Raw genomic sequence first — 27,398 nt, 5'->3', positions numbered from 1 at the left:
ATACAACTCACTTATTTTATACAGCTATGAAAAGAACTTACAGTAAATACTTCAAATAAAAGCATACTTAGTCAAAAATGAAGATTCAGCAACCTGGTAGTGATTTTCACATACAATTAATCTGTTTATTACTTTTTGGAAATATCATATTCACATACAGAAATAGGCAAATAGTAAACCGAACATCCACCAATATAAAACAGATTTGATTAATTATATATTTATATATATAATATTCTATAACAACTGAGAGTTTATTTTAAAAAGTGATATTGATCTTTAAACTATTTATACAAATAGACTATTTATAAAAATCATTTATACGGTCCCCAAATTTGATTAATTAAGTGGATTTCCACTAGTATTGAGAATAAAAGCGTTGGGATGTTTGACTGTGTTCATGGTTTTCCAGACTATGTGCGTAGTTGAAGCAGAACTATTCAAGAACTCCCTTTTCTTTTGCTTCCTGCTAGAATTCTCCTTATGCCTTTTCTTCCTTTCATTCACTTCTGCTCTGTTCTGTGACTACAGTATCTTTGCTGTTTGTTTGTTTATTGGCTGTTACCGTTCTAATTTCCTAGCTGCTTAAATTATGTTATGAATTACTTATTTTGTTTTCCTTTTGCACACTTGTTACACTTGTACTTCTTTCTGACAATTACATCTTGTACAATCTTAAACATATTACTGAAGAGAGTCTCTCCATTTGCTTACTTTTACAAAATGAAATTCAAGTGCAATCCTAAACAGTACACACCATTTACATTATTCACCAAGTATTTCCTGTTTGAGCTCCATTACATATGTGTGGTCCTTTCCATGAACAACCTCAATGATGGCCAATGCCTGTAACACAAACAATTATCACTTACTACTGGCATTTACAGAGTATTAAAAAAAATGGGTAACACTTTACAATAAGGTTCATTAGTGAAACATTATTTAATGTATTAACTAACATGAACTAAGCATAAACAATACACTTGTTACTGTATTTGCTAATCTTGGTTAACGTTAGTTAATGAAAATGCAGTTGTTCATTGTCTGTTCATGTTAGTTCACAGTGCATTAACAAGATTTTAATAATGTATTAGTAAATGTTGAAATTAACATTAACAAAGATTAATAAATGCTGTAGAAGTGCAGTTCATTATTAGTTCATGTTAACTAATGTTAACTAATAAACCTTATTGTAAAGTGTTACCAAAAAATGTTAGGCCTACTTTTGTCTGTAGTCCTAAAACCTCAAAGAGAATAAGCATTTTCAAGTTGTAAGTTGGGGTCTTAACAAGTTGTTACAAAGTGACTAGCATTACCACAAGGATGTGAGTGTATGTGCTCAACAAATCCAAAAATAAAAATATGTTGGTGCTTTATAGAAAAGAGTGGAAAGAGAGTTGATCCCACTATGAACGAATAAACCATGCAGCACTGAATGTGTGGCTATAACTAATCTTGAGTCAGTGCTTGAATAAAATTAGGTATAATAAAATCATTGGCACTGAATTGTTCGGCACTTGTAAAACATGAAATATTTAAATTTAAATGTTAATATGTCATTTTGTCAGAATACATGGCTACTTTTTTTTTTTATTATTATTATTTTTTTCAAGGGAGAAACATGCTCTGTGCACCCATGGGACCATACTAACTACCCAAACATTGAACCTTTGGGTCCTCTCACTAAAACACACTGTACAATAAACCAGGGGTGTTAAACCACATTCATGCAGAATTTAGCTTCAGCTCTAATGAAATACCTGAACCAGCCAATCATGAACTGTGTTCGACTTTTATGCCCTTGCCTCGCTTACTACATTCTGCCTTGTGGACTTGGATGTATGTCATTCCTTATGTTGTGTGAGTACCACTACTGGTGGAACCCATGCAATGGGTTTAAACAGAACTATCAGAATCTGCTATAATGAAAATGAATTATTATTTATAATTTTTTTCATTATGAATTTATTTTATGCATTGTTCTATAGGTCTATGGTTTGGGATGATGGAGAAAACCTTTCACAAATGAAAGTGATATTAATTCAATAAGCTATGACTGTTGAGGCTCTGTGGAACCAAAATTGAACAAATTGACAAAGTGGAAGAGACTTCCAAAGTGGTGCAGGGAATTCCCTGAATTTCCCTGAGGGAATACTTATTTAGTATGAATACAAACTTTGTATGAAACAAAAAACATAATAATAATATAATACATAATAAAAAAAAATCCTTCTTATATATTAAGCTACCTTGCAAATTTTGATTCCCCAAGTCTCAAGAATCAAAGAATTGATTGTTTTTAAAATCAACTCCTAGTCTTAAAGGGATAGTTCACCCAAAAATGAGATCACGCCTATATAGGTTGCTGCATCCAGGATAAGCACAAGTACCATTTTGATGAACAATACAACACACATCCTCTCTCTCTGTTGTAAACAAACACAGCTTCAGCTCATGTGTGAGTTTGCTTCAGCGCATACGTCATAATGTGACAGGAAGCTCGCACTCCAGACTGTTGTGATCGCACTCAAGACCGTTTGCCGAGGGTGTGGATTACAGGTTTTTACGTTGTATATAATATTCAGTTTCTTGTACAGACCGATTGTTTCGTTTCATAAGACCTCAATGTATCGTCAGGAGCCACAGGTATTAAGTTTGTTTTGCCTGTATATGTTTTTTTGACTCTCAAAGTGACGGTAGCATTATATGAATTACCAAGGACCACGATTTCAGCTAAAAATCTTCTTTGCTGTTCAACAGAAGAAAAAAATTCACCTACATCTTTGATGGCCTAAGGGTGAGTAAATTAACAGCAACTTTTCATTTTTGGAAGAACTTTCCCTTTAATAGTGTCTGACTAATACAGCCAAATGTGGAGTGCATTTTGGTATATATTTTCAACCTTTCAACAGATTTATAGTCTCTGTTGTTATAATTCAAAAGGCACAGTACGGATCATTTACTCATCCTCATGTCATTCCAAACCTGTATAACACTGTGTCTACGTGACCATTGTTGCATCACCTTGTGGCCTAAAAGTCTGAGGCTGTTTATGCTGAACATGTACAAGAGAAAGTTCCAAATCTATTTTTACTGTTGTTGGAAGTAACTCAAGCGCATGGAGTACATCAGAAATAGAACTTGGCATCAGATAACTGTCAACTTCTTGTTGCTTCACGCTGTGTAGACAGTATCACTGAAAACAATGGGTTCTCTGGTTCTCCGGGCCTGTCATATTCCAAAAAGTTTAAAACACGACCAAAAATGATCATGATTTGTATGCTACATTCCGAGTCTACTGATACCAACAACAGACCAAAGTTCAGTTGTTACCCATGCTGGTCCCAGCATGCAAAACATACCTTATGCTGGTGACAAGCAATGTTGGATTTTTCAGCAGGAGTAGCTCTCAAATATTATTCAATTTAAATATGGTGCATCAGAATGCACAGCACTAGGTTTAACTTTAATGACAACTGATGAGAACTAATGATATTTTACAATACAGACTTAAATAGTGTAACATGCTAGCTAAAGTGGAGTGGATATTTTCAGCGAAACATTTGGAGCTGGTCCGTTTGCCCTTTTGGAGCTCCAGTCACTGTATGCTTTCATTGTATGGACAAGATAACATTCTGCTTTTGTGTTCCACAAGAGAAAGTCATACAGGATTGGAATTACGTAAGTTTGTACCTTTTGAAGGGCACTGATGCCTGTGGACTTCCTGTCCAGAGCGATGTAGAGTCTGCCCATCTTCAGGTACATAGATGCAATATTTAGAGAGTATGCTGGGTAAAGGACACTACAGATAAAATGCAGACAATAAAAATTGTTGGTATACACATGAATATCAATTTATTTAAACACAATTTATGTATTATAAACATATACTATGTATACGTGTATGTGTGTGTTCTTACGTGTATGGCTTGATGACTTTTTCGCCATAGTGAACTGCTCCTTCGTAATTCTCCATAAAGAGACAGATGCCCATTGCCTGGTACATCATATGAAGGATGTAGATGTTGGAATCATCAAACACGGTGCTCATCTTATCAATGCTGAGCTCACACATCTCCAGCAGCTCAGCGGGACATGAACGAGAGTCAAGATTCAATAAATGTTTGATTTAAGGTGCAATGGACTAGGTGCACAAGATGGCGCCGGTGAACTGCGGCAATGCGACTGTGCGCATGGTTACTTCCGCTCATGCCCTTTTTGCAACGTTTGCATTTGGTGCAGAAGAAGAAACTTAAATATGGGGTAATTTTTTAATAAGGGATAGTTTTTTTTTTTTTTTTTTTAATTAAAGAGAAGATGGTTGTCTATCAGAGACGAAAGAAAACATCCTTGTTATATTATTGTGTAACGTTACCTCTGTGTGGTAATTCAACGAGATACGCAGAGATACGCGATCTTTGACTTTCAATCTTTCTCCTGTTGATTATGCGGTTCAGGCTCAGCGGTGATCCACAGGGATCTCTTTATCCATACAAAACACTCAAGTGTGTAATATATTGTATCTCCTGATTTTGTTCTGGCAGCTGGGGGACTAAATGGCTCAAAAACTGCCTTCTCTTTTTGCGTGGAACAACACTCGACCTTCATGAAGATCTAATGTTTGCTATTGTCAACCGAAGCATCAATCCTCATCAGAGATATAAATAAACATGGGAATATGATATGGACTCAGTGTATGCTTAAGTAACTTTATTTGGTAACATTATTATCGCCAATGTAATTTAAATGCATAATTTTCAGTGTATTTCCCCTGTGCATTTCTATTAATTACTGCATTTATTTAGTTCAAGTGAGACGAGTAAAGAGCATCTGTTGCATAAATCATTATCTGTCTCGTCTAAGCAGCAAAAAACGTATTTTACTACAGGTTAAAAAAAAAAAAAAAAAAAAAAAGTACCTATATTAAACTGTTTGTGCTACAATTAAAAATGTAAATTAAATCGCAATCTTTTCACAGCCCTTGTTTTTATCTAAAAAGATAATTGATGCAAAGAAATTGTAAAATATGATCATATTGATGGAGCAATTGATGTAGGTAAGTGAAAATATATGCGCAGAATTGAGAAAATAGTATTTATGGAAATAAATTTATCACAGGGCAAACGTGTAAATGTTCACAAGGCATTTTATGCAGACAACTCTAATCATAGTTGTATATTTACAGGCATTATTGTCATTGTATATGCGTATGCACCATGAGTTTGTTAATCTAACCCATGCATGCATGCATGCATTTAAATGCCATTGGCTCATGTGATTGTACTATATATCTTCTTAGTTGTATTTTAAGTGATATAACAGATTCTATAAAGAATCTGTTATCATTTTCGGCTTTCTCTGGCACTCTGCACCAGCATAATGCGAAACCGGAAGTGTATATGTGTACACTCGCTCATCGAAAATCCAACATGGCGGCTACGTGCAACTGGTCCATAGGACATTTTCGGAGAGGCTAGCAATAGCGAGCTAGTTTTCAAATCATAACATCCAACCCTCCCTTCAGAGCATCTCCAAAGCAATGCCTCCTCCAAAACACATGAAGGCACACACAGCTGTTCTCGGCAAAGCGCCACAAGAGACGGCGTTAAACTACCTCATGTCTCAGTGCACATAACATTACAATAATACTGAAAGTAAACAACTTAGAGAGCTTAGAGAGCACACAAATCCAGAGCAAGACATCGATGAATAGTTTTACATCATTGCACCATAGGCCCCACCCACTGGCGTTCAGTCACTTAACAGCTGACACCTGTCTACCCGAGTGTCACGTCAAAAGCAAATAAAACCCATTAACAGATTATTTTATATCTCTGTACAGTCTTCAGAAGGATCCAGTGTCAGGAACAAATGGATGGTTTATTTTTAATGGCAGTCCAGGTCATGTCGGAGGATTATGTTTGTTTGAAGCATTTGACTGCAGATTCTTTTGAAAATTAAGTAAAGTGTAATTAAGGGTTCGATGAAGAAGCCAACTGTATATGACAGCATCTACATTGTAAACCATAAGTAAAATTTCATAATGTTTCATAATTCATAATTACTCATGTGCAATAGCAAGTGAGCGTTGATACTTTTTCCTGTGCAATGATGTTAGCCAATCATAACAGTGTCTGTTTACTGACAAACTTTGAAGGAGCCACCCCTTAAAAACTGATAATTTCAGACAGAGGGACAGAATAAGGGCTGAAAAAAATAATTTTCACTTTTTTTTTTTTTTTTTTTTTGAGCAAAAAACTAAAAATATAAGTGAACCTCAAGGAACATATTAAAATAACAAAAAATATCCATATCATGACCCCTTTAATATTTTGGTCAGTTGATATGGCTTTGGTCAATGAAAGCATGTGGATTTCTTTGCCTGTTTCATGTTCTGTCAGATGAAAATCTTAAGCTTGATCACTTCAACAAGCAACATAATTTGAGACACAGAAGTTTAAATCTAGTAATAGTGATGGTGATGCTTGACTTAGCAAACATTATTAATGTTACAACCTATTTAAAATATACACTGAATCAGGGTTGCCAGGTTTTCACAACAAAACCCGCCCAATTGCTACTCAAAACTAGCCCAATGGCGTTTTTGGCAGGGTTCCCCTGGTAAAATTCGCTATTCAGGAGCTAAATATCATGTTATTCGGGTTTGTTTCAACCCGTGGACATGAAAAACAACCCGCGGCAACAGTGTAAAAGTAGCCCAAATCTGCGGGAAAACCGCGGACTTGGCAACACTGCACTGAATAATAATATTTTGAATAACTGACAGTATTATGAATCAAACAATCATGTAACAATGCAGATTTGCAAACAATCTTGCACAGTATTAAAAGTCATGGGTAAAAAAAAAGGATATTTTTCTCATGTTTGGCCCTGCGGAAGTCTTCCATTGCATTCCGAGCATAACGCACCATATCCCTGGTATCCTTTTGACTGATCTCATCACTCAGCTTCCGCACCTTCAACTTCACCATATCCTACAGACCCACAAGAGCAAAATGATATGATCTACATATTATATTAAAACAATATATAGTAAAACCATATAATGCCATTTACTAAAATCTTGTACATGTGATGGCTATAGACTTTCACCTTCAGAATGATGGTTCAGAGTCGAACTGTTTTAAAAACTCATTTGAAGCCTTGTTGAATAAAATAATCTTTTGGAATGGTAGTGTATATTTTATATTGTATTGCTTAATTATGTTGTGCTATATGTTTGTATGTGTTCATCTTGTATCGCACCACGTACCATGGATTTGGTTGTGCACTCTTTGCAGTCACAGCTGAAATAGTAGGCATCTCTGAGTTTCTCAATCCTGTCCTCTGTAGGGTACAGCAGGTCTATGTAGCTGGTGTATATCTACAAACACAGAGGAAATATACAGAAAGCTGTCAGCAACTGAAACATAACAATAAGGATACCTGCAACGTGTAAGTCATCAGGATCATGACAGATTGAATTTTAACCACTATCAACTTTGGACATCCCTGTTGAAATATCCAGCATAAACCAGCATGAATTCCATGTTGGTCCAGACTGTTTTTGCTGGTTAGAGAGGACATGGTGCTGGTCTAGCTGGAGGACTAGTACAGTCATGCTGTTTTCAAGTAAAACATATATATATATAAATATATAAATATATATATTCAATTCATATTCAATTCTTTTTGATTTGAACATTTCTTCTCTAAGATCACTTTACAGTAATGTAATGAAAATGAAATTACACAGACTGCTCCTCTAACTTGAACACACCATTGATATCAGTTCTGAACTTCTAAACACTATTACAAAAACTTCTTATTGGTAGTCAGAAAACATTTTGAATGTTAACCCTCTGGAGTCTGAGGCTGATTTGGGGCCCTGGAGAAGTTTTGACATGCCCTGACATTTGTGTTTTTTTCAGTTGTTCATAAACATATTAATGGAAAAGGTGTCATTACACTGTATTCAGCACGAACTAGGCTACCATAATATGTGAACAACATGTATGTACATGTTTGTATTTTTGAAGGAATAACGTTTATGCATGGTTATTGAAAAAACAAAAAACTTAAGTCACTGAAATAAGGCCAAAAAGCAAAAACCCTTGTTCATATAAAACAATAGAGAGATTTATATTTTCTAAGACACTTTTTGTCAAGAAACACAGTATGCATGGAGACGTGAATCTTCATGAATAATGCTGTGATTCACACCCGAGAAGACAAAAGATCCTCATAATGACCTGCATAATGACCCGCATAATGAGCCTTTCAGTCAGGTAGGCTATGTTAAAAAACCCTCTGATAACAGGATCACATCAGCTATTGTATTAAAGTTAATATAATGTCCACTTTTGACAAAAAAAAACATGATTTTTGTGATCTCATGCATGCACGTATTATTGCACATCATGTAAAGAAAATTTTGTATAGTTTAAATTACAGTACCAGTCAAAAGATTGGACGCATTACTATTATGACGTTTTTTAAAAAAGTCTCAAGTCTCAAACCAAATAATGGTTTTCTATTTCAATAAACTTTAAAATATAATGTATTTCTGTGATGCAAAGTGTCTGAACATTCATGTTACCTCTATGGCATTTCATATAGGCTTTTAGCTTAAAAGCATGCACATTTGGAGAAATAATGATGGATTCTCATATGTTTATGTCAATTTTCTATACAGAGGAGTAATATTTATTCAATATTTATTGTCATCACTATGAGTGCTGGATACTGTGTTTTCAATTCATACTTACAGCCGGAGGGCGCTCTGTGCACATTTAGTCCACAAATTACTCTAATGAAGAACAGGTATACCATGTGACATTCCAGGAACTAACAGAGGCTTCCAGAGATCGCTATAATCATGGCTATAACATGCAGATAAACACTTTTGAAGATAATAAATACACGATAAATACACGAGTGTACACAAATAAAAAGACATTCTATAGTTTCAATTGATATATTGCTTCTGTCTCTATGACAAAAAATGACAGAGTATTTTAAGCCTGTTTTGCTGCAATGTAAAAAAAAAAACCTGCAAAACGCGCCGATGCATTTCCCGACTCCAGAGGCTTAATACTTTTCACTACACTGTAAAATATTATTGTGATTTTAACGGTAAGAGAGTAAAAATGCTATGGTAAAAAATGTCTTCCCTGAAGGAGGGAACGGAGACGTCACGTTGGATGACCGACGAATTGGGATTTCGCTACAGAGGCCAATCTACTTCAAGTGTAACTAAAACAAGCCAATGCACATTAATGTGGCATGTGATAATTGCATCAGCTGCGCTGTCCTGCAAGCACGGGTATTTAATGAGCAACAGGTGCACTGGACACTTCAGGTTGAGGAGCCAAGCCAGATTTGGTGAACGAGGGTTACATACATAACCGAGATGTTCCCTCAGTCACTCTCAACGTCATGTCGGATGACTGACGAATTGGGATCCCTACCAAAATGCCACAGTTGCTGCTGCCTTCCAGTGGCCTGCGTAAGCCTGCTGAACCCTCTTGAAGATGGGACAGGGCTTACGCAGAGAGATGGACACTGCCCACACAGTGAACTTGGATAACACTGGGAAAGTCTACCCTTTCCATAGGAAAAGGGACACTGCGGAAGCCACATCCTCCACAGGAGGTCTGGTGGAGTACACATATATGGACTTACCCCGTATTTCATATGGAAGTCTCTGAAGTGGCTCTCACCCGGTTTGGGAGGAGGCCACACATGGCAGAGATGGTAGAGTCCGCTTTTTTGGGAAAAACACAGGCTTCCGCTTAAGAGCTTTACCGTGGAAAATACACATATGGGATCCCCTCAGGGTCACACATATGGGTACCCAGCCTAGAACTGGTTTACATGTATACAACAGCTGATGCTCCGCCACGTCTGGCTGCCAGGGGTGATGGAGGACTTAACAGGGTCTGCCCGTAAAGGACTCTCTGGAGCAATAGCACAGCAAGCCGACACTAGGCCGGTGCCTCTCGGTGTCTCTGACCGGTTGAGGTGAGAACACAGGAGCTCAACACAAAAGCTATAGAATCTAGCAAATGTGTTAGGTGTTGCCCAATCCGCAGCGGTACAGAGGTTGTGGCAGGCGGGATGTAACGTCTCCATTCCCTCCTTCAGAGAATGAGGGTTGCATCAGATGTTCCATATCAGTCAGTCACGTTCAACGTTACACCGAGAAGACTGACGTAATGGGGTCCCTATGGAAAGTGCCACAACCACTGACACATCCCATCGCCCCGTGTAAGTCACCTAGACCTTTGTACCCTTTGAAACTCCATCCAGTGTTCGCCTGGCAGGGAACTTACCTGGAGAGCAAATAGACACTCGTATCCCCCCCTGAGAGGGGAATGGCGCTGCAAGCAAGACACCGAGCCAGCCTTCCTGCACATGACCTATTTGTACCCAATACACATGAAGAAACTGGCTCAACCCAGAGATGTAGGATCTCGTGAAGGTGTTAGGTGTTGCCCAGCTCGCAGCTCTACAGATGTCTGCCAGAGACGCCCAGGAGGAAGCAACAATCTGGGTGGAGTGAGCCCTCACCCTAAGGGGGCACGGCTCATCTGGTACGCCAAGACGATGGATATATTCCAGCTAACCGTGCCTTGCTCAAGTGAACCGTGTGCACCACTTTGAATTGTATGAGTCCTAACTGAACAGAGGATGATGATGAGTGGACATTTTTAAGCACCTCCAAAAAAGACTCAGATAGCTTTATGCCAAGTTCATCTTCCCATCTGGATTTAATATTATCCAGATAGTACCCTTTCAAAGACAGGAGTAAGGCATTGTTAATATTTTGAGGTGTTATTTTCTTCATCATATTTTTGTCAACAGTATGTTTTAATTAAAATAGTGATGTGCCTTTTGCCTTGTCTTTGTAATGGTTGACAAAATAAACAAAAATAAATCTGTCAGTAAAAACAAACATTCTGTCTGTAATTTTGTGACTAGATTAACACTGATGGCAATGACATACTGACCTCTTGCCCTGGACTGATCTCCTGCACAGCCCGTACTTCAGCGTTGACACCTCTGTATGTGATTATGACATTGGGACAGCAGCTGTGGTTCATGAGGGCAATGCTAAGAGAGCAACAGAAACACAATGCAGGAATGTGGGAGTGTAAACTGCAAAAACGCAAATCTGTGAAAACAGTGACGGCATGCACATGCGTATTATGTGTTAAGGCTATCCAGCTTATTTTTCAACGCAAAGGTAAGGTGTTTTCTGTGAATGTGTGAGACTTACAATTTATTTGGCCGCTATAGGGAAGTAATGAGAAGAATATCAAAGTGCAGTAAACTGTAAAAGTAAGGTGGAAAGGCATGCGCATTTGGCGCGAGTGCTCGTAAAAGAATGTGTATGCACAGGTGCGGAGTTTTTATTTACAAAATGACATCGCCAACTACTTGTCTGGCATGCATAATACAGCGTTTTTAGTCATTTTTGCGGATCTGAGTGAACGGGGTTAGTTTTGATAACTGTACAAAGAAAAAACTTTTCCATTTTTAGTACATCGTTGTCGTGTAAACGTACCCTTAGTAGACTCTAAAAACGATGGATTATGTTTTTAGTCTAATCACTGGATTGAGACTGTTGGGTAAGGAAGCTGGGTTGATTTGACCCAATTTAGTTTGATAATTGTTCATAATTAGTAACAACGGTTCTCAACTCTGGCCCTCGAGGTTCACTTTACTGCAGAGTTTAGCTTCAACCTTGATCAAACTCTCCTGCCTATAACTTTCTAGCAATCCTGAAGACCTTGATTAGTTTGTTCAGGTGTGTTTGATTAGGGTTGGAGCTAATCTCTGCAGGAGAGTGGACCTCGAGGGCCAAAGTTGAGAACCCCTGCTCTAAAACTTTGCCTATCCATGTTTGTGGTGCTGGAATGACAAGAATATGTGTGGAAAACACACAACCTTGCAAGGTATACTTTATTTGATAGCGTGCGCGAAAACAGGCAGTCGACACATGCACACTAGAAAGTTTCATCCTTGTCCAGTATCGCTGCTATTTCTCTATGAAAATGTCTTTGTACTATAAAATTACAAAATTAGAGTTATTCACAAGCGCTCATCAATGTGGGTATGGGTTGTTATTGGTTACTGGTTGATCTTTGGCTGCATTTAATTTTGAAGAATTAAATGATAGATATTTATCTGACTTTGAGGAGTTAAGATTTATGTATTAATTCAGCATCTTCAACTGCTGTGAATTAAATACTGTTTATATGATTATGGCCAGTACTCCGTTTGCGTTCCCATTTCCTGCATGTATTTTTAGTGCAAAGTGGGATTCTCCCCTGTACCTAATACTGCACTATAGAGTACAATTTAAGAAGAGTGGGCTATTCCAGTGCTTGTGTCCCACTTCTTCAACTTTTGTATTTTAGTGTATGAACTTAAACACCATTTTTAGGAGTATGGGTAGTACTCCGTTTGCGTTCCCATTTCCTACGTTTATTTTTAGTGCAGAGTGGGATTCTCCCCTGCACCTAATACTGCACTATAGAATACAATTTAAGAAGAATGGGCTATTCCGCTTCTTGCGCCCAACTTCTTCAACTGTATGGATTTCTCACTACTTATAATCTATTATGCAATAGTACAGAATGGCTTTCCTCTGTATTGTGCTTAGATCTGTGAGTTGAAATTGAAGAAGATGGGCTATTCCGCTGTGTGTGTCCCACTTCCTCAGCTGTGATCTGCACATGTGCTTTGTTTGTGTACAGTGATGATTAGGAAGAGGGGCAGTTTCGCCTCTCATGTTCCCATTTCTTATAATCTGTTGCCCAACCACTTAGAGTGGCTTTCCTTCAGTGTTGCGCTTATGGCTGTGAGATGTAAATGAAGAAGACGAGCTATTCCACTGCTCGCGTCACACTTCCTCAGCTGTGTTTCTCACAATGTTATGAAACTGCATACTGGTTTTAAGAAGATGGGCAGTATCGCCTCTCGCGTTCCCACTTCTTCTAATCTGTTGTGCAATAGGATGGAGCATCTTTCCCTCTGTATTGCGCTTAAGACTGGGATGTAAATGAAGAAGGTGGGCTATTCCGCATCCCACTTCTTCAGCTGTGATCCTCACAGTACTATGTTGGTTATACTGAAGATGGGCAGTACCGCTTCTCGCATTCCTACTTCGTATATATGTTGTGTAATAGTACGGAGTAGATTTCCCTCTTTATTGCGCTTAAAGCTATGAGATGTATATGAAGTAGGTGGGCTATTCCACAGCTATTCCGCATCCCACCTTTTCAACTGTGATCCTCACAGTGTTATGAATTTGTGTTAGGAAGATGGGAAGTATCGCTTCTCGCGTTCCCACTTCTTATAATCTGTTGCGTAATAGCTTTTTTTCTGTATTGAGAGAATGGAAGAAAGAAAAACAGACTATGGCAGACTATGGCAGTCCTGCCAACTTGTAGACAAACTAATAAGTGCTAAAAAAAAAAATCAGAGGAGCAAACAGAATATGAAGGTTGCATGCATACTATGCTGATAATGATATTTACGTCACACACACTGTACACACGCCCTAGCGTATGCGTAAAAACCTTGTGCTTGTAACATGCTGTTGTAAAATATGACCTTTTTCATGTCAGTTTGGTTATTCAGATTTTTCCTTAAATAAGCTTCGGCAAATGGATTCCTAACCTTATGTCTCAGATTATGGCCAATTCCATTCAAATTCCAGCTCATTAATTGAAAGGGAGATCTCATTTTGCTCTTTGCGCTTTCCGTCATTTCTCATTTTCTGCTATTTGCTTGGCCAGTGTTTTGCTTTCTTTCAGTTTCTTTTGCTGTGGTAGGCTGTAAGACTGTTCAGAATCTGAAACTTCACATTCAACGTCATGAAAAAAAAAATTTTTTTTAATGTTCTCTATCACAGCAGCATTTCTGATTATTCATCACCCAACAGTCTCATGATTTAAAACACTTATACAAACAACATAAATCCTTGTGAGAGGAGCACATTGTCAAAGAGATTGTGTATGTGTATGTGTTTACTTGTGCTTACTCTGGAAAAATAGCTAAACCCAAGTTTGAGAGTTCCTCATCCTCCACAGTAAAGCCGTTACAGTGAACCTGTGTGAAGCAGACACAACACATCAAGCCAATCTTTTACTTTAATTGAATCATTTAGGGTTAGATCAATTGACCCTTTGTAGAGACCCCCTTTGGTTATTGTTGCTACATATCTTACAGAATACCCCAAGAAATTAATTTAGTCAGATTTTTAGCAAAAAATGTTCATAAAGTGCTAATAATGGAATAGATTGTTGGCATTTTAGGGGAGAATAGGTGGGAACTTAAAGGGATAGTTCACCCAAAAATGAAAATTCTGTCATCATTTGCTCATCCTTAAGTTGTTCTAAACCTGTATGAATTTCTTTGTTCTGTTGAACACAAAAGGCGATATTTTGAAGAATGTCAGTAACAAAATAGTTGCTGGACCCCATTTACTTCCATAGTTTGGAAAACAAACTATGGAAGTCAATGGGGACCAAAAACTGTTTGGAAATTGAAGAAATTGCAAGGGAGTGAGGAGAAAGTGTGGAGTTAGCAAAGATTCATTTTGTGATATACTAACAGTGAAATTCTTCGTTGTTTTGCTTATGGACAAAAAGAAGTCTGAAATGCCTTCACAGTGCTATACTGTTAAGCCCAAAGTATACTTCACTTTTTACCCGTACGCGAGGGTCAGCGTACAGTGCGCGTGATGCGAATTTCATCATCAGAAGAGTATGCGCGTACTGTACGCGCATCGCCGGATTTTTGTAACCGCGCGTACTTGGACATGTTGCACATGCACGTTTTTGCAGTAATTAGTTTATTCACAAGGTGGCAACCGTGCCCAGGTGGCGTCCATTCACAAACAGAACAAACCGGATTCATAAACAGAACAAACCGGAACACATGCAATCTACAGCGACGACGGAGGCCTACATAGATGAGAGATTGTGCAAAGAGTTTAGAAAACTCTAGCATGAAAGAATACAAAGATGTTTACAAGAGTTGTAACTTGTGGTGAGAGATTGCTCAAAACTGCACAAGCGTCCAACGCCTGTGTATGCGTACGAGTCAAATGAAGTATACTTTGCAAGGCTGTGCATTCGGCTGTACACGTACAAACGAAGTATACCCAAGGTTTTAACAACCATCTGACACTGTCCACACTGATGAGAGCATAGTTTGAATATGTAAATATGTGCTGCTCGCTTTTCTCTCAATATAACAAAATAATCATAGAAAAAAATAACAGCAGTAAGAAAACAGCAGTTAAGATCTGATCATAGCTATGTGGATATGTTTGCACAAGCTCTGCAATTCGGCACTGTCCAGTCAAATCACATTTATTTATAGCCTACTACACTCTGGGTTATTTTTTAAACCCAAATGCTGGGTTCAGCATGTTCATTTTATGTGTTATTTTAAATGTTTTTACCAGGTGCTGGGTAGTTTTTCTGTAACTCAGCTGCTGGGGAATTTTTTACTGTAAATACAAATGATGCACCCTCTCACAGACCTCTCACAGCGCTAGGTCACTACCAGTTGTGACTACCATGTGACTACCAGTCACTACCATGTGACTACCAGTTTTGGGTAGTTTGTGCCAAACCGGTTAAAACAGGATACATTTGTCAATGGTCATTAAGTTCTGAGAGAAAACTTCCGGAGGGGAAATTTCCTGAATAAAATTAAGGCTTGTATTGCATTGTATTCCTATCAAAATATTATTGTACAAATAGGAAAATGTCTTTAGTCTCACATTTTACCTTTTTTGATTACATGTGCACAGTGCTGGGTGATAACTGATTACATGTAATCTGGATTACATAATCAGATCGCAAAAATTAAGTACTTGTAATTAGATTATATATAACGTTTTAAAGTACTTGTAATCAGACTGTTACTTTTTTATTGATTACTTGACTGTTATTTTTAAGTGGCAGTAATTTATTCATAATTTATTGATTTGCCTGTCAATGAAAACTGATTTCACTTTTAAGAAGGGTTTTCTCAACATTGCAAAAATGCATATTTAATCAGCTCCTGTCAAACACATGAATTATTATTTGAATTATCGCACATTGAATAATTTAACAATGTATTACTGTCTTTGGGAGGTTTTTGTCTTTCAAACACATTAAAATGTACAAATTAATGTCATTTCATATTTACATGCAATGCAGGGATTCCCCAACTTTTTTATCAGCTGAACCTCTTTGACCTAATATATTTACTTGAAATATTTAAGTTAATATGTTAAAGGGTTCGTTCACCCAAAAATGAAATTTCTGTCATAAGTATTCTTGTCGCTTCATAACATTAAGTTTGAACCACTGTAGTAATGTGGACTATTTTAATAATGTCTTTACTACTTTTCTGGACCTTGAATGTGGTAATTACGTTGCTTTCTTTTAGGGATCAGAAACCTCTCGGATTTAGTCCAAAATATCTTATTTGTGTTCTGAAGATGAACGAAGGTCTTATGGGTGTGGAACGACATAAGGGTGAGTAATTAATGACAGAAATTTCATTTTTGTGTGAACTGACCCTTTAAGTCAATAATAATAATAATAATAAATAAATAAAATTAAGTTCACAACTCTTCTGTCAGTCAGTTGGCTATGTCAGTTAATGGTCACATGACACGCAGCTAAACAAATAAAAATGTTCTTTTTTAATAAGTGTATTGTTTTGATTGTTTTTTTAAATTATTTATTTTAATTTTATTTTTTATGATTGTATGAATTTTAATTACTTAGCTTTTCATTAAACTCATGAACCCCCTGCAGTTCCATCATGAACCCCAGCCTGGGAAACCCTCACATAATGTAATATTTAATGCACTTCATGTTGTTTATAACAACGAATGGAATATATTTTCTTTCCCTTTGTATATTTATATCAATATGGTACAAGATTATCCTATTCAAATCAATGTGATGAATTAGGTCAAAAGTAATCTAAAAGTAATCAAAAGTAGTCAGATTTTATTACCTAAAATGTGTAATGGATTACATTACTAACTACAACTTTTGCCTTGTAATTTGGAATCAGTAACTGACTTCAATTCGCAAGTAATCTACCCAGCACTGCATGTGCTCTGCAGCTAACGTCTGCTTGAAACGCTAACCTTCTACAAATGCAGCTACATTCTACACTCAGAGCCGCCATGGAAGTTTTCCAGCTTGAACTGTCCCTTTCCTATATAGCCTATAGGTATAACAGAGATTTTAGAGTGTATTTTTATTATTTAAAATAAAAAGCCTTCAATATCAGCTTGATTGACCCAGCACTATGTCAAAAACAACCCAGCAAATTGATCAGCGAACATAAACACAAGCTCAACCAAACCTGCTTGATGCGTGAGAACAAACCTCTTCAGAAGCTCAAACATGCTGCATAACACATTAGAATGAAGCTCATTGGTTCTCACACATCAAGCAAGCAAGCTTGAGCTTCCATTTACCATAACTGATCTGTGAGTTGATGAATGTTTATATGTGAATAAAAGCCTAAATTCAATCTGTTCATCATATAAAGCGATCGTGTCTCTTCAGAAAAAAATTTAATTCATATGAATTAGTTTTACGATCTCTTTATAAACTTTGAAGCAAAAGTGGTTGCTGCGTAGCTGTCTATGGAGGGACAGAAAGCTCTCAGATTTCATCAAAAAGATCTTCATTTGTGTTCCAAAGATGAACGAAAGTCTTACGGGTTTGGAACGACATGAGGATGAGTAATTAATGACAGAATTTTCATTTTTGGGTGAACTGCTTAAAGGTGTAAATGAATACAGTATCGCACTTCAAGCACTAAAGCCAGGAGCTTATTTTTAGTGCTTATTCTTTGACAGATCAAAATGCATGGTTCTCATTTCATTGCCTGAGATTCCTCGCAGACCCCTGCCCCCCATTTTCAAAAACTCATCAAATCTACACAATCATACAAATGATCTATTCTGGGTTCAAAACATCAATTGCCAAAAGGTTTGGATCTCTGAAGTAGATTACTAGGTCTTCCTTGCTATATTATGCATTATTTCGCCTTGTTGACAGTTTTGAAAATACAGTAAAAATGGAGACATTCTACAGCCATACACAGGCTACCAGAAACTGGGATGTCTTGTAATGAAGCAGTAAGGAAAGACAGAGCAAACGGTCAACTCTCAGACTTCTTTTACAGTATATTTACCTGTGAGAAAAGTGTGAGCAGGGCCTGATGATCAGGGAAGTCCAGGTGTTTGGAGTAGAAGTGATGAAGGCCAGCTATATGTGCTTCAGTCATCTCTCTTTTCTCATTATCCAAATCCTCTATGTCTGTGAGAAGATGAAGATATCATAATATTATCCAGCATCTGTACATGCTTAAAGTCAACATAAAAATGGCATTTCAACATTTCTCATTCCACACACATCCATATTGTACATTTGGAGATACTAGAGCTGTAGCTGTAAAAAACATACTTATATATTAAAAAAAAAGAAGAAAAAAAAAGCCAAAATGAAAAATTACCAAAATCATATTTGGGTATGTAGTGTGTAAACACTGCTTAATGGACACAGTCTAACCTGAAACACAGACATCAAAACAGCAAAAAGATTCACCTTCTTTCTCTGAAACACTACAACAATATAACGAGACTCAGGACCAAAAAAGTACAACACACCCAAAGCAAATGACAATAACTGAAAAGTCAGTCAATTCAACCAATTTTAGGATTATTAGAAAAAAACTGAATAAAACTAAGAATTGGCAATTCAAAATGGACAAATATGGGAAACCCATTTCCAAATATGTTTAATACAGTGGAAACAGATACAAATTTAAAGCAAAATGAAATAACCAAAGAAATCTGACTACTAAAATTGACTAAAAGAGAATCAAAATCAACTAGACTAGTTAAAGATGGAATATAAAATAAAATGATAACACTAAATTTAGTACTATATTTCAATTGGAATCAAGGATTGATAACACCATCTTTAAAAATTGAGAACATTTTGACCACACAAAGATGCAAGCAAAATGGGAAAGTTATTTTGTAAAACAAAAATAATAATACATGCAAATTAAATTAAACACACAAAATACTAATTTTCACTTTTAACACCGTAACTGGATGCCACTCAAATGCATTGTGTGACAACAATATAGCATAACATTCATAATGCCTAGTATGCACAGTATTCAGTAAGTTAGTAATCCATTTTGAACATAGCCTCTCTGTCAGATGTGTTTAATATTTTCTGGTACTTACGGGCTTCCATATCCTTCAGTAAGAGTAGTTTTTCTGATGGGCTTCTCTCTTTCTGGTCTCTCTACATCAGCAAAATATACGTCAAAAACTCATTGATTCTGTATCTATAAAAAGAGTAAGAAAATATTGCTTGTATCTAACCAGCCTGGCGATGATTCTGGCCACTAGTCGCACCGTCTCCGAGGGGCACCAGTTCTCTCCAAACGTACACATGGCATGACATTCCAGCTTGTGCATGGGCCAGTTCTTTTTCTGTCAAATACACACAAAAATGACACATGAAACACTCACTTACACATATACACAATACATAGTATGAATGACTATACTACAGTGAGTTATATTGCATGAAAAGTAAAATCAGTCACCATTCACTCCTAATAAATAATGGGTGACTTTTTAGTATGATTTCCATATTCAAAAATAAAATAAGCATGTTATCTCTGTGTCATGATTACCTCTATACGGTATAAATATTTGGCATTACACAGATGTTAAAATCAAGTCAACCCAGAGCACTTTGCATGTTGCATCAAGTTAATGCATGTTATAAACAAATCACATTTCAGAACGATACTCAGACCACTTCTCTTCCTTATTTATTTATTTATTTTGACAATTTCAGTTTGGTTCACTTTTGAGTTTGGAGGGATTGGTGGGTATTTGAAGCTTTAACAAGTTTTAACAGGGATGCGTAGAAACAATTGCACAAATCATCTTAGAATTACCAGCTACAGCAATCCTTAAGTGCTAAAGTGCATCATAAGGACAGTCACCTGCAGGACAACCACAAAATAACATCAGTTAGGATTCTTAAACTTCACACTTAATGTACGCTGTACAGTATGAACTGAATATCAGGATATGTTTATTAATATTATATTTACTTTTATTTAAATCCATAATTAAAATAATATTAAATAAATGCATAAAAGAAATAATATAAATAATATGAAGTAATTAAAGTGATTTTTGTGGACAACCACATAGTTTGGTACAAAGTTGTGGTGTAATTGTTGCGGACAACTGCATAAATAAAATTCAGAGGGAGTGGAGATGCTATATTTAAATCCTAATGTGCTTTGCAGATGGAGCCTCATAAAAACAGGGGAAAAACATGTCAATGACTTGCTGCTGCACATGAATGCAATGAGGAGTCACTGATGTTTCTGCACTTCATGAACAGACAGTCATTTTGCAGTAGCACAGCACCATTTTCAACAAAAAAACTGAAAACTTTTTATGCATTTTGGCCGTTCTTTAACACAACAACGGCATTTTGGGGGCCTGAAAATGCAAACTTTTGAAAACGGGTTATAAATTGCAAGTTTTTGAGTATGTTTACATGACAACGATGAACTAAAAACGGAAAAATATTTCCTTTGCATTTTTTGTGTACAGACCCCCCTTCCCCGTTCACACAGATCAATAGAAAACAACTAAAAACACTGCATTATGCTGCCAGGCCAGTAGTTGGCGATGTCACTTTGTTAAGAAACACTACTATGCACAATAAACACATAATACACATGCGTGTGACGTCACTGTTTTTTTATTTTTATTTTTACAAATTCACGTTTTTGTAGTTTACACCAAGACAATAATGGTATCATTTTCAAAAACTTTGAATCCTGTTTCAAAAGTTTTCAGGCCCCCAAAATGCTGTTATCGTGTAAGTGGCCAAAACACATAAAAAAACGCATAATAGTAAATGGTCCCTTTGAAAACAATACCATTATCGTCTCCATGTAAACTACAAAAACACGAATTTTTGTGTATTACGTGTTCAGTCTATAGGTGCGTAGTGTTTCTTTACAAAGTGACATCGCCAACTACTGGCCTGGCATGAATACAGTGTTTTTAATCATTTTTGCGGATCCTTGTGAATGGGGATCATTTTGATCATGTTGATCATTTTGATAATTTGATCATGTTGTCTGTATGCAAAAAAAAAAAAAAAAAAAAGCACAAAGGAAAACCTTTTTCATTTTTAGTACATTTTTGTGAAAACGTACACTTAAAGTGTACTCACACACACTCTTACCTGACAGTTCACATTGCAGTAGAATGCTTTTTTGCACTTTCCACATTTTGCAAGACCTTTTTTCCTGTACATGATAGATAAAAACACAAACAACCACCAATGATCACTAAAACTCTCAGTGATAAAAATGAGTGTGTGTGTGTGTGTGTGTAAAGACTAGTAATAATTTCATATACCAATGAGTGTGTTTCATGTGAAAACACAATGATTACTACATGAAAATATAACTTGTTCATTTACACTGAATTAATTCACTCTGTCTTCAAAGTCCCATCTGTAACTGTGATTAATTGGAAGATCTAAGAGAAACTGAAACAGAATGCAATAGAGAACAGCCATTAAACTCTAAAGCAGCAGTCCCTCTTTAGCAGCTGTCTGAATGAGTGTGCTACTTTTGACAGGCACTGTCATTTACACCCACTGATCCTGGCCAGAGCAAATGTCCTAAGATTTGGCCAGCTGCTTTTAGATGTTGGGTTGTATTTTTAGATATGTCCTTTTGGAGCTTATCTATACTGGTCATAAAATAAAAGCGAGATCAATCTAAATGGCTCATTTATGGTGACTATTACTGTCTTTTTAATGTCAAAAAACTTGTAAAGACCATGCCTTGGGAATTTTTCACACTAAAATCTAAAGAAAAAGTGGCAGATAAGACTGAATTCACCCCCTTAGAGATATGTGGACCTCAAGCTTCTTTGTTCCCCTACACATGCTGTTAAATCCTGTCATTCATTCAGCTTTACCAGAAAGATTTTTAGCTGTGTAGATCAGACATTAAGTGAGGAATTTATTAGAAAATAATGATCATAAACGTATCATAAAAGTAACACAGTAGTTTATAAGGTTATCATACGAAAATTAACCATGGCTTTACAACGAATAAAAAAACAAACAAAAACAAAAACATGGTTTTACTGCCTAATATAACCATGTTTAATTTTCGTAAATACGATACATATATAATTAAATAAATAAAGTACCAACATGATATGACAACAAACATCCCGTTAAGTCAGACCTTGTAAAGCACTGTTCACAGATGAGTCCTCTCTCGTTTACTGACAGGACGTACGAATAAGCGGGACACGAGAACAGCAGTTCACCGACTCCATAAGCTCTGCTCACCCGCAGACCTCTGCCCTTCCCCGGGCTGGCAAACTGCTCGATGCCCACGATTCCCTCCGCCTTCATCATGACACTGAAAACTAGTTTAATGGTGGTCTGCACCGGTTGTCCGAGTTTTTACATTTCTGAGGTTGTTGTGTTCGATTTCATTGGGCGGAGCATATATGAATATTTATGAGTTTTCCCAGACATGCACGTGGATTTGAGTCCACGCTGCTCGAATCACAGCTCCCCTCTCTGGACCCAGAGGAGCTTGTGGCGGTCCAACCACACCCTAAATCTAACCTTATTAGGTTAAGCCCCACCCCTTAAAACCACAGAGGTGGAGCTGGACCATGTCAAACCCCACCCATTTGAGCCATTTGGCTCGGGCGGCTCTGCAGTGAGCACCACTTACTTATTATGGCCACGTTCACACAGCAGTAACAGGTCATAAAGTGCGAGAGCTGTTTTGCTAAGGGGTTCTGTGTGCGATTTTGCTTTTGGTAACTTAAAGCGACGGAGAAATGAGCTGCCTCAAGGTTTTAAATCCAGTCACTGTACTCCACCGTCAGTTTTGTGTTCTATGCGCGACTCAAATTCCGTGAGACGCTAGCGCGTGTTTAAATTGAAGTTTCTGGCGGTTAATGAAGATTTGACGGATAAACTCTTGGCTCAATTATGCTGCCTTCACGTGCTCTCGGAATTATGGTAAATACGAGTTTACTATGCAAAAATTGCACATGAACCCCTCCCATTTTGAAACTTGAATGTGATGAGCTCGTAATCACGACTTCAAAGTGGGAATTATCAAATTTCCTATAGCACTTGAAGGCAGCTTATACTCTTGTCTTGGCAAAAATAACACTTTTAGATTTATGGACGTCGCCATCTTTGAAATTGGGTCACTGTCATCATAGACATTATGTCTATGATTGTCATGACTATGACTGGTACGAATATACAGACTCGACTCGTTGTAGGCTACGTTCATACAGACAGTATTCGAGATGCTGTGAGTTGCTGTGTGAACGGGACATTTCGAGACTCGCGCCTGTAAGTAAATTCGGTTATGCTAATTCCAACCCAGATAGCAAAATACACTCGGGCCAGTTCGGGCTTCTCGCCTGCTAGAGACTTAACGGTCGGGCCGGATGCCCGTACGTACTCACTGCCCGACACTGCCGCAGTCGAGCCGGAATCTGGCCGTCACTAATGGGCACAGCGCGCCTGACACGGCCCAGCTCCATTAATATATCTAATGTTCATTAATCTTTCATTTAAATTTGATACCCAGGCAAAAACTTACTTACATTTTAATTATATAAATTATAATACATTACTTAAACATTACTTAAATCTATACAAAAATCACATTATTATGAAAGAAATTGTATGTCCATTTGTAAAGAACTCACTTGATCTAGTTGGCATGAAGACATTTTATTTACAAAATTATTTTTCAAATCTAAATTACATCAAATAACAGCAGTTGTTATACAATTATTGTAAATAAAATATTTACCACATTTAAAAAAAAAATACACTTGTATTTACTTAAACGGACTGTAAAAAATTAATAAGAATAAACATTAGTTTTGATTAACACATTGGTAAATGGAAAAGGTTTTGCAGCTAAACATTTTGTACTTAGCAAAATAATTAGCTGAATAACTTAGCTGAACTCTGCTGGCAGATAGATCTCCAGGAAGGATCTGGCACCTCTGCAGTAGTACTTCATTAAATAAAAATACTAACTAAAAAAAACACCTATGCATAACTCAGGCTAATCATGATTTCATCAGGATGGTGTTCAGCATAAACTAACAAAAATAAAAATAAATAAACCTTCAGGTGTACAATTGAAGATTTTTTAATTAGTCTAGGACTATATAAGCCAGCTTAGTAGCCCATCTCAGCCAACTGGAAAACTTCTGGTGAAATGTCACTTGTTGGTGTGTTAAGCATCAATAGTGTAATACTTACTCTGGTGCTCCTTATTTGGGAGTCACACTTGTGTTCTTCCCGGTCAAAAGTGACCGGACACCTGAAATGTAACTTTTTTCTCCCTCAGCAAAACCAATGTAATAATTTTTGTGTTCAATAATATTTTTTTCTTTTGTAATTTGTAATTTGAGAGAATTTTATGATACTAATTAATATTTATGCAATAATTATGATCCATTTCCCCCATTGAAAATAATAATAATAATAATAAAATCCTTATTTTTCTCAATTATTTTTCAATTAATGCAGTATTTCTGATTAATATAGAGACTGCGCCTTTCCAATCTATTTTTTTTTTTTTTCTAATTTTTTTTTAGCACCACCTGGTGAGAGCAAAGAAAGATAATCATGTCATTCCATTGTGTAACCACTAGATGCCTGTATAGCGCCCTATATGGAGAGGCTTGTGAGTTGCCTATTAAGTTTTAAGGCAAAATTACTTACTTTTAAGTTGTGGATTTTATTGTATGGTAACACTTTACAATAAGGTTCATTAGTTAAACATTAGTTAATGTATTAACATGAACTAACCATGGAGCAATACATTTTTTTTTTTTTTTTTTTTTTTTTTTTACTGTATTTACTAATCTTTGTTAACATTAATGAAAATACAGTTGTTCATTGTTTGTTCATGTTAGTTCACAGTGCATTAACTAATGTTAACAAGATTTTAATAATGTATTTGTAAATTAACATTAACAAAGATTAATAAATGCTGTATAAGTGCAGTTCGTTATTAGTTCATGTTAACTAATGTAGTTAACTAATGAACCTTATTGTAAAGTGTTACCGAATGTATATTTAGAAATTCTCAAATTCTACTTTTTGTCAAGGTTAATATATTTTTTTGTTGTTTGAAATTTTGATTTTAACCTCTTATTTTAGTCTTCTGACTCATGTATGCTTATAGCCCTACCAATTAATTTGTGTGTATAATTGTGTGTGTGTGTGCATGTGTGTGTGTGTTTGTTTTGAACTCATTCCCCTGGTTTCACAGACAAGGCTTAAGCTAGTCCTAGACTAAAATGCATGTTTGAGCTGTTTTAACTGAAAGCAACTTGTACTGTCATATCTTAAAATATGTCAGTGCCATTGTTTTGACCCAAGATTAACACAAAGGTCTAATCCTGGCTTAGGCTAAGCCCTGTCTGTGAAACTGGGCCTTGATGTTTTAGAGTGTAACCCCTTCCTTGCTGTCCACTTTTTTTTTTTTATTATTATTTACCCAGGTGAAAAAAAGTACATTTCAATAATGTACTTAAAGTGCTCTATTTTTGCACACTAATTTTGTACTTAAGAAGTACTAAAGAAGAATTTTTAGTATATTAAGATAATCTTAAGAACATCTAAGTGTACTCAACTGTGCTATTTTGAGACACCATGAAATATGAACTAAAATGTGCTTTTAATATACTATCTCTGTATTTAAAAATATATATTTAGGTACCACTTGTAGTACACTATGGGTTCAAATGTACTGTAAGTAGTATCTAAATACATTTTTTAAATACAGAGATAGTATATTAAAAGCCCATTTTAGTTCATATTTCATGGTGTCTCAAAATAGTACAGTTGAGTACACTTAGATGTTCTTAAGATTATCTTAAGTACTAAAGAATAATTTTTAGTATATTAAGTACAAAATTAGTGCACAAAAATAGAGCACTTTAAGTACATTATAGAAATGTACTTTTTTTTCACCTGGGTAGGAGAGCTGGGGAGGTCTTCTAGGAGTAACAAGATGGCAGCAGAGAAGAGGAGACACACGCTTTCCAATGAAGATATGATGTATTGGAGTTCCCATTCAGTCGGTCACGTTCGACGTACGCCGGACAGACCGACAAATAGGAATCTCGCTAGAGAGGCCAATCTACTTCGAGTGTAACCACAACGAGCCAATGCACATTGCCATGCAATCATATGCATCAGCTGCTCGCCTCGCAGCGCGGGTATATAATGAGCAGCAGGTGCGTTGCATCTTCAGCTTTTCACTTCGGAGCCAAACCTTATGGTTTCTACGGAGTGTGTGACTTCAAAGAAACAAGCCCTTTCTTCGACTGCTCTTTTTTGGTGCAGGTGGACAGCACTGCAGCGGGGTCGGTCTCTCTTTTTTTTTTGCTTTCTTTTGTTTTGTTTGCCGAGTGAGCAACATCTCCCGAGAAAGCTGTTCTCATGGCTGGTAAAACGGTGCGCTGTATTAAGGGCGCTAAAAAGCTGTTTTAACAGCTGGTAAGAGAGCGGCTTCAAAGAGAGAGTGCACACGACAGGCTGCACTCTTCCCTGTCTGTGTTGCAGCGGCCATTCCCCTGCAGCGGCCATTCCTCCACCCTCAAAGTCCATACTGATGCTATCTCCGCATATCACGACCACATAGATGGCAAGTCTGTTGGTCAGCACGACCTGGTCGTCAGGTTCCTTAGGGGGGGCGAGACGGTTGAATCCTCCTCGTCCTCCCTCCATACCCTCTTGGGACCTTGCTCTGGTGCTGAGAGCACTTCAGATTGCTCCCTTTGAGCCCTTGCAATCAGCAGACTTAAAGATTCTGTCTATGAAGACTTTGCTGTTGGTTGCATTGGCCTCCATCAAGAGGGTAGGGGACCTGCAGTCGTTTTCGGTCGACGAATCGTGCCTAGAGTTCGGGCCGGGTGACGGCCACGTGGTACTGAGACCCCGGCCTGGCTATGTGCCCAAGGTTCCTACCACTCCCTTCAGGTAGTGAGCCTGCAAGCGCTGCCCCCGGAGGAGGCAGACCCAGCCCTGGCTTTGCTCTGTCCAGTTCGCGCTTTGCGACTGTACATTAACAGAACTCAAAGCTTCAGGATCTCAGACCAGCTCTTTGTCTGTTACGGAGGCCAGCAGAAGGGAAAGGCTGTCTCCAAGCAGAGGATGGCCCACTGGATAGTGGATGCCATCGCCCTGGCTTACCAAGCTCAGGGT

General features: G+C 37.1%; 1 protein-coding gene across 1 annotated transcript; it reads right to left on the bottom strand.

Annotated features, from left to right (window-relative positions):
* Positions 1–100: 100 nt before the first annotated feature.
* Positions 101–22,638, bottom strand: smyd2b (SET and MYND domain containing 2b). The gene is made up of 12 exons (XM_051876312.1): positions 22,369–22,638; positions 21,348–21,411; positions 19,445–19,555; positions 19,304–19,364; positions 18,238–18,362; positions 14,054–14,121; positions 11,013–11,115; positions 7,274–7,384; positions 6,875–6,995; positions 3,921–4,095; positions 3,694–3,802; positions 101–846 (listed from the first exon to the last, which is right to left on the bottom strand). The coding sequence occupies exons 1-12, from the start codon at positions 22,542–22,544 to the stop codon at positions 766–768; spliced, it is 1,305 nt and encodes a 434-aa protein (XP_051732272.1). The 5' UTR covers positions 22,545–22,638; the 3' UTR covers positions 101–765.
* Between the last annotated feature and the right edge of the window lie 4,760 nt (positions 22,639–27,398).

Source organism: Ctenopharyngodon idella, chromosome 20, assembly GCF_019924925.1.
Source record: "Ctenopharyngodon idella isolate HZGC_01 chromosome 20, HZGC01, whole genome shotgun sequence".
Taxonomy (NCBI): Eukaryota; Metazoa; Chordata; class Actinopteri; order Cypriniformes; family Xenocyprididae; genus Ctenopharyngodon; species Ctenopharyngodon idella.
Note: the sequence above shows the minus strand (reverse complement) of the source record. Positions and strands in the feature narration are given on the sequence as shown.

Excerpts from the sequence above, each read along its gene's own strand:
- smyd2b (XM_051876312.1), bottom strand. The coding sequence starts at position 22,544 with ATGATGAAGGCGGAGGGAATCGTGGGCATCGAGCAGTTTGCCAGCCCG. Across the intron at positions 19,365-19,444 it reads CCAGAATCATCGCCAGGCTG|AGAGACCAGAAAGAGAGAAG; the intron begins GTTAGATACAAG and ends TTGCTGATGTAG. Across the intron at positions 4,096-6,874 it reads CAGGGCCAAACATGAGAAAA|GTCCCGCTGAGCTGCTGGAG; the intron begins ATATCCTTTTTT and ends ACTCTCGTTCAT.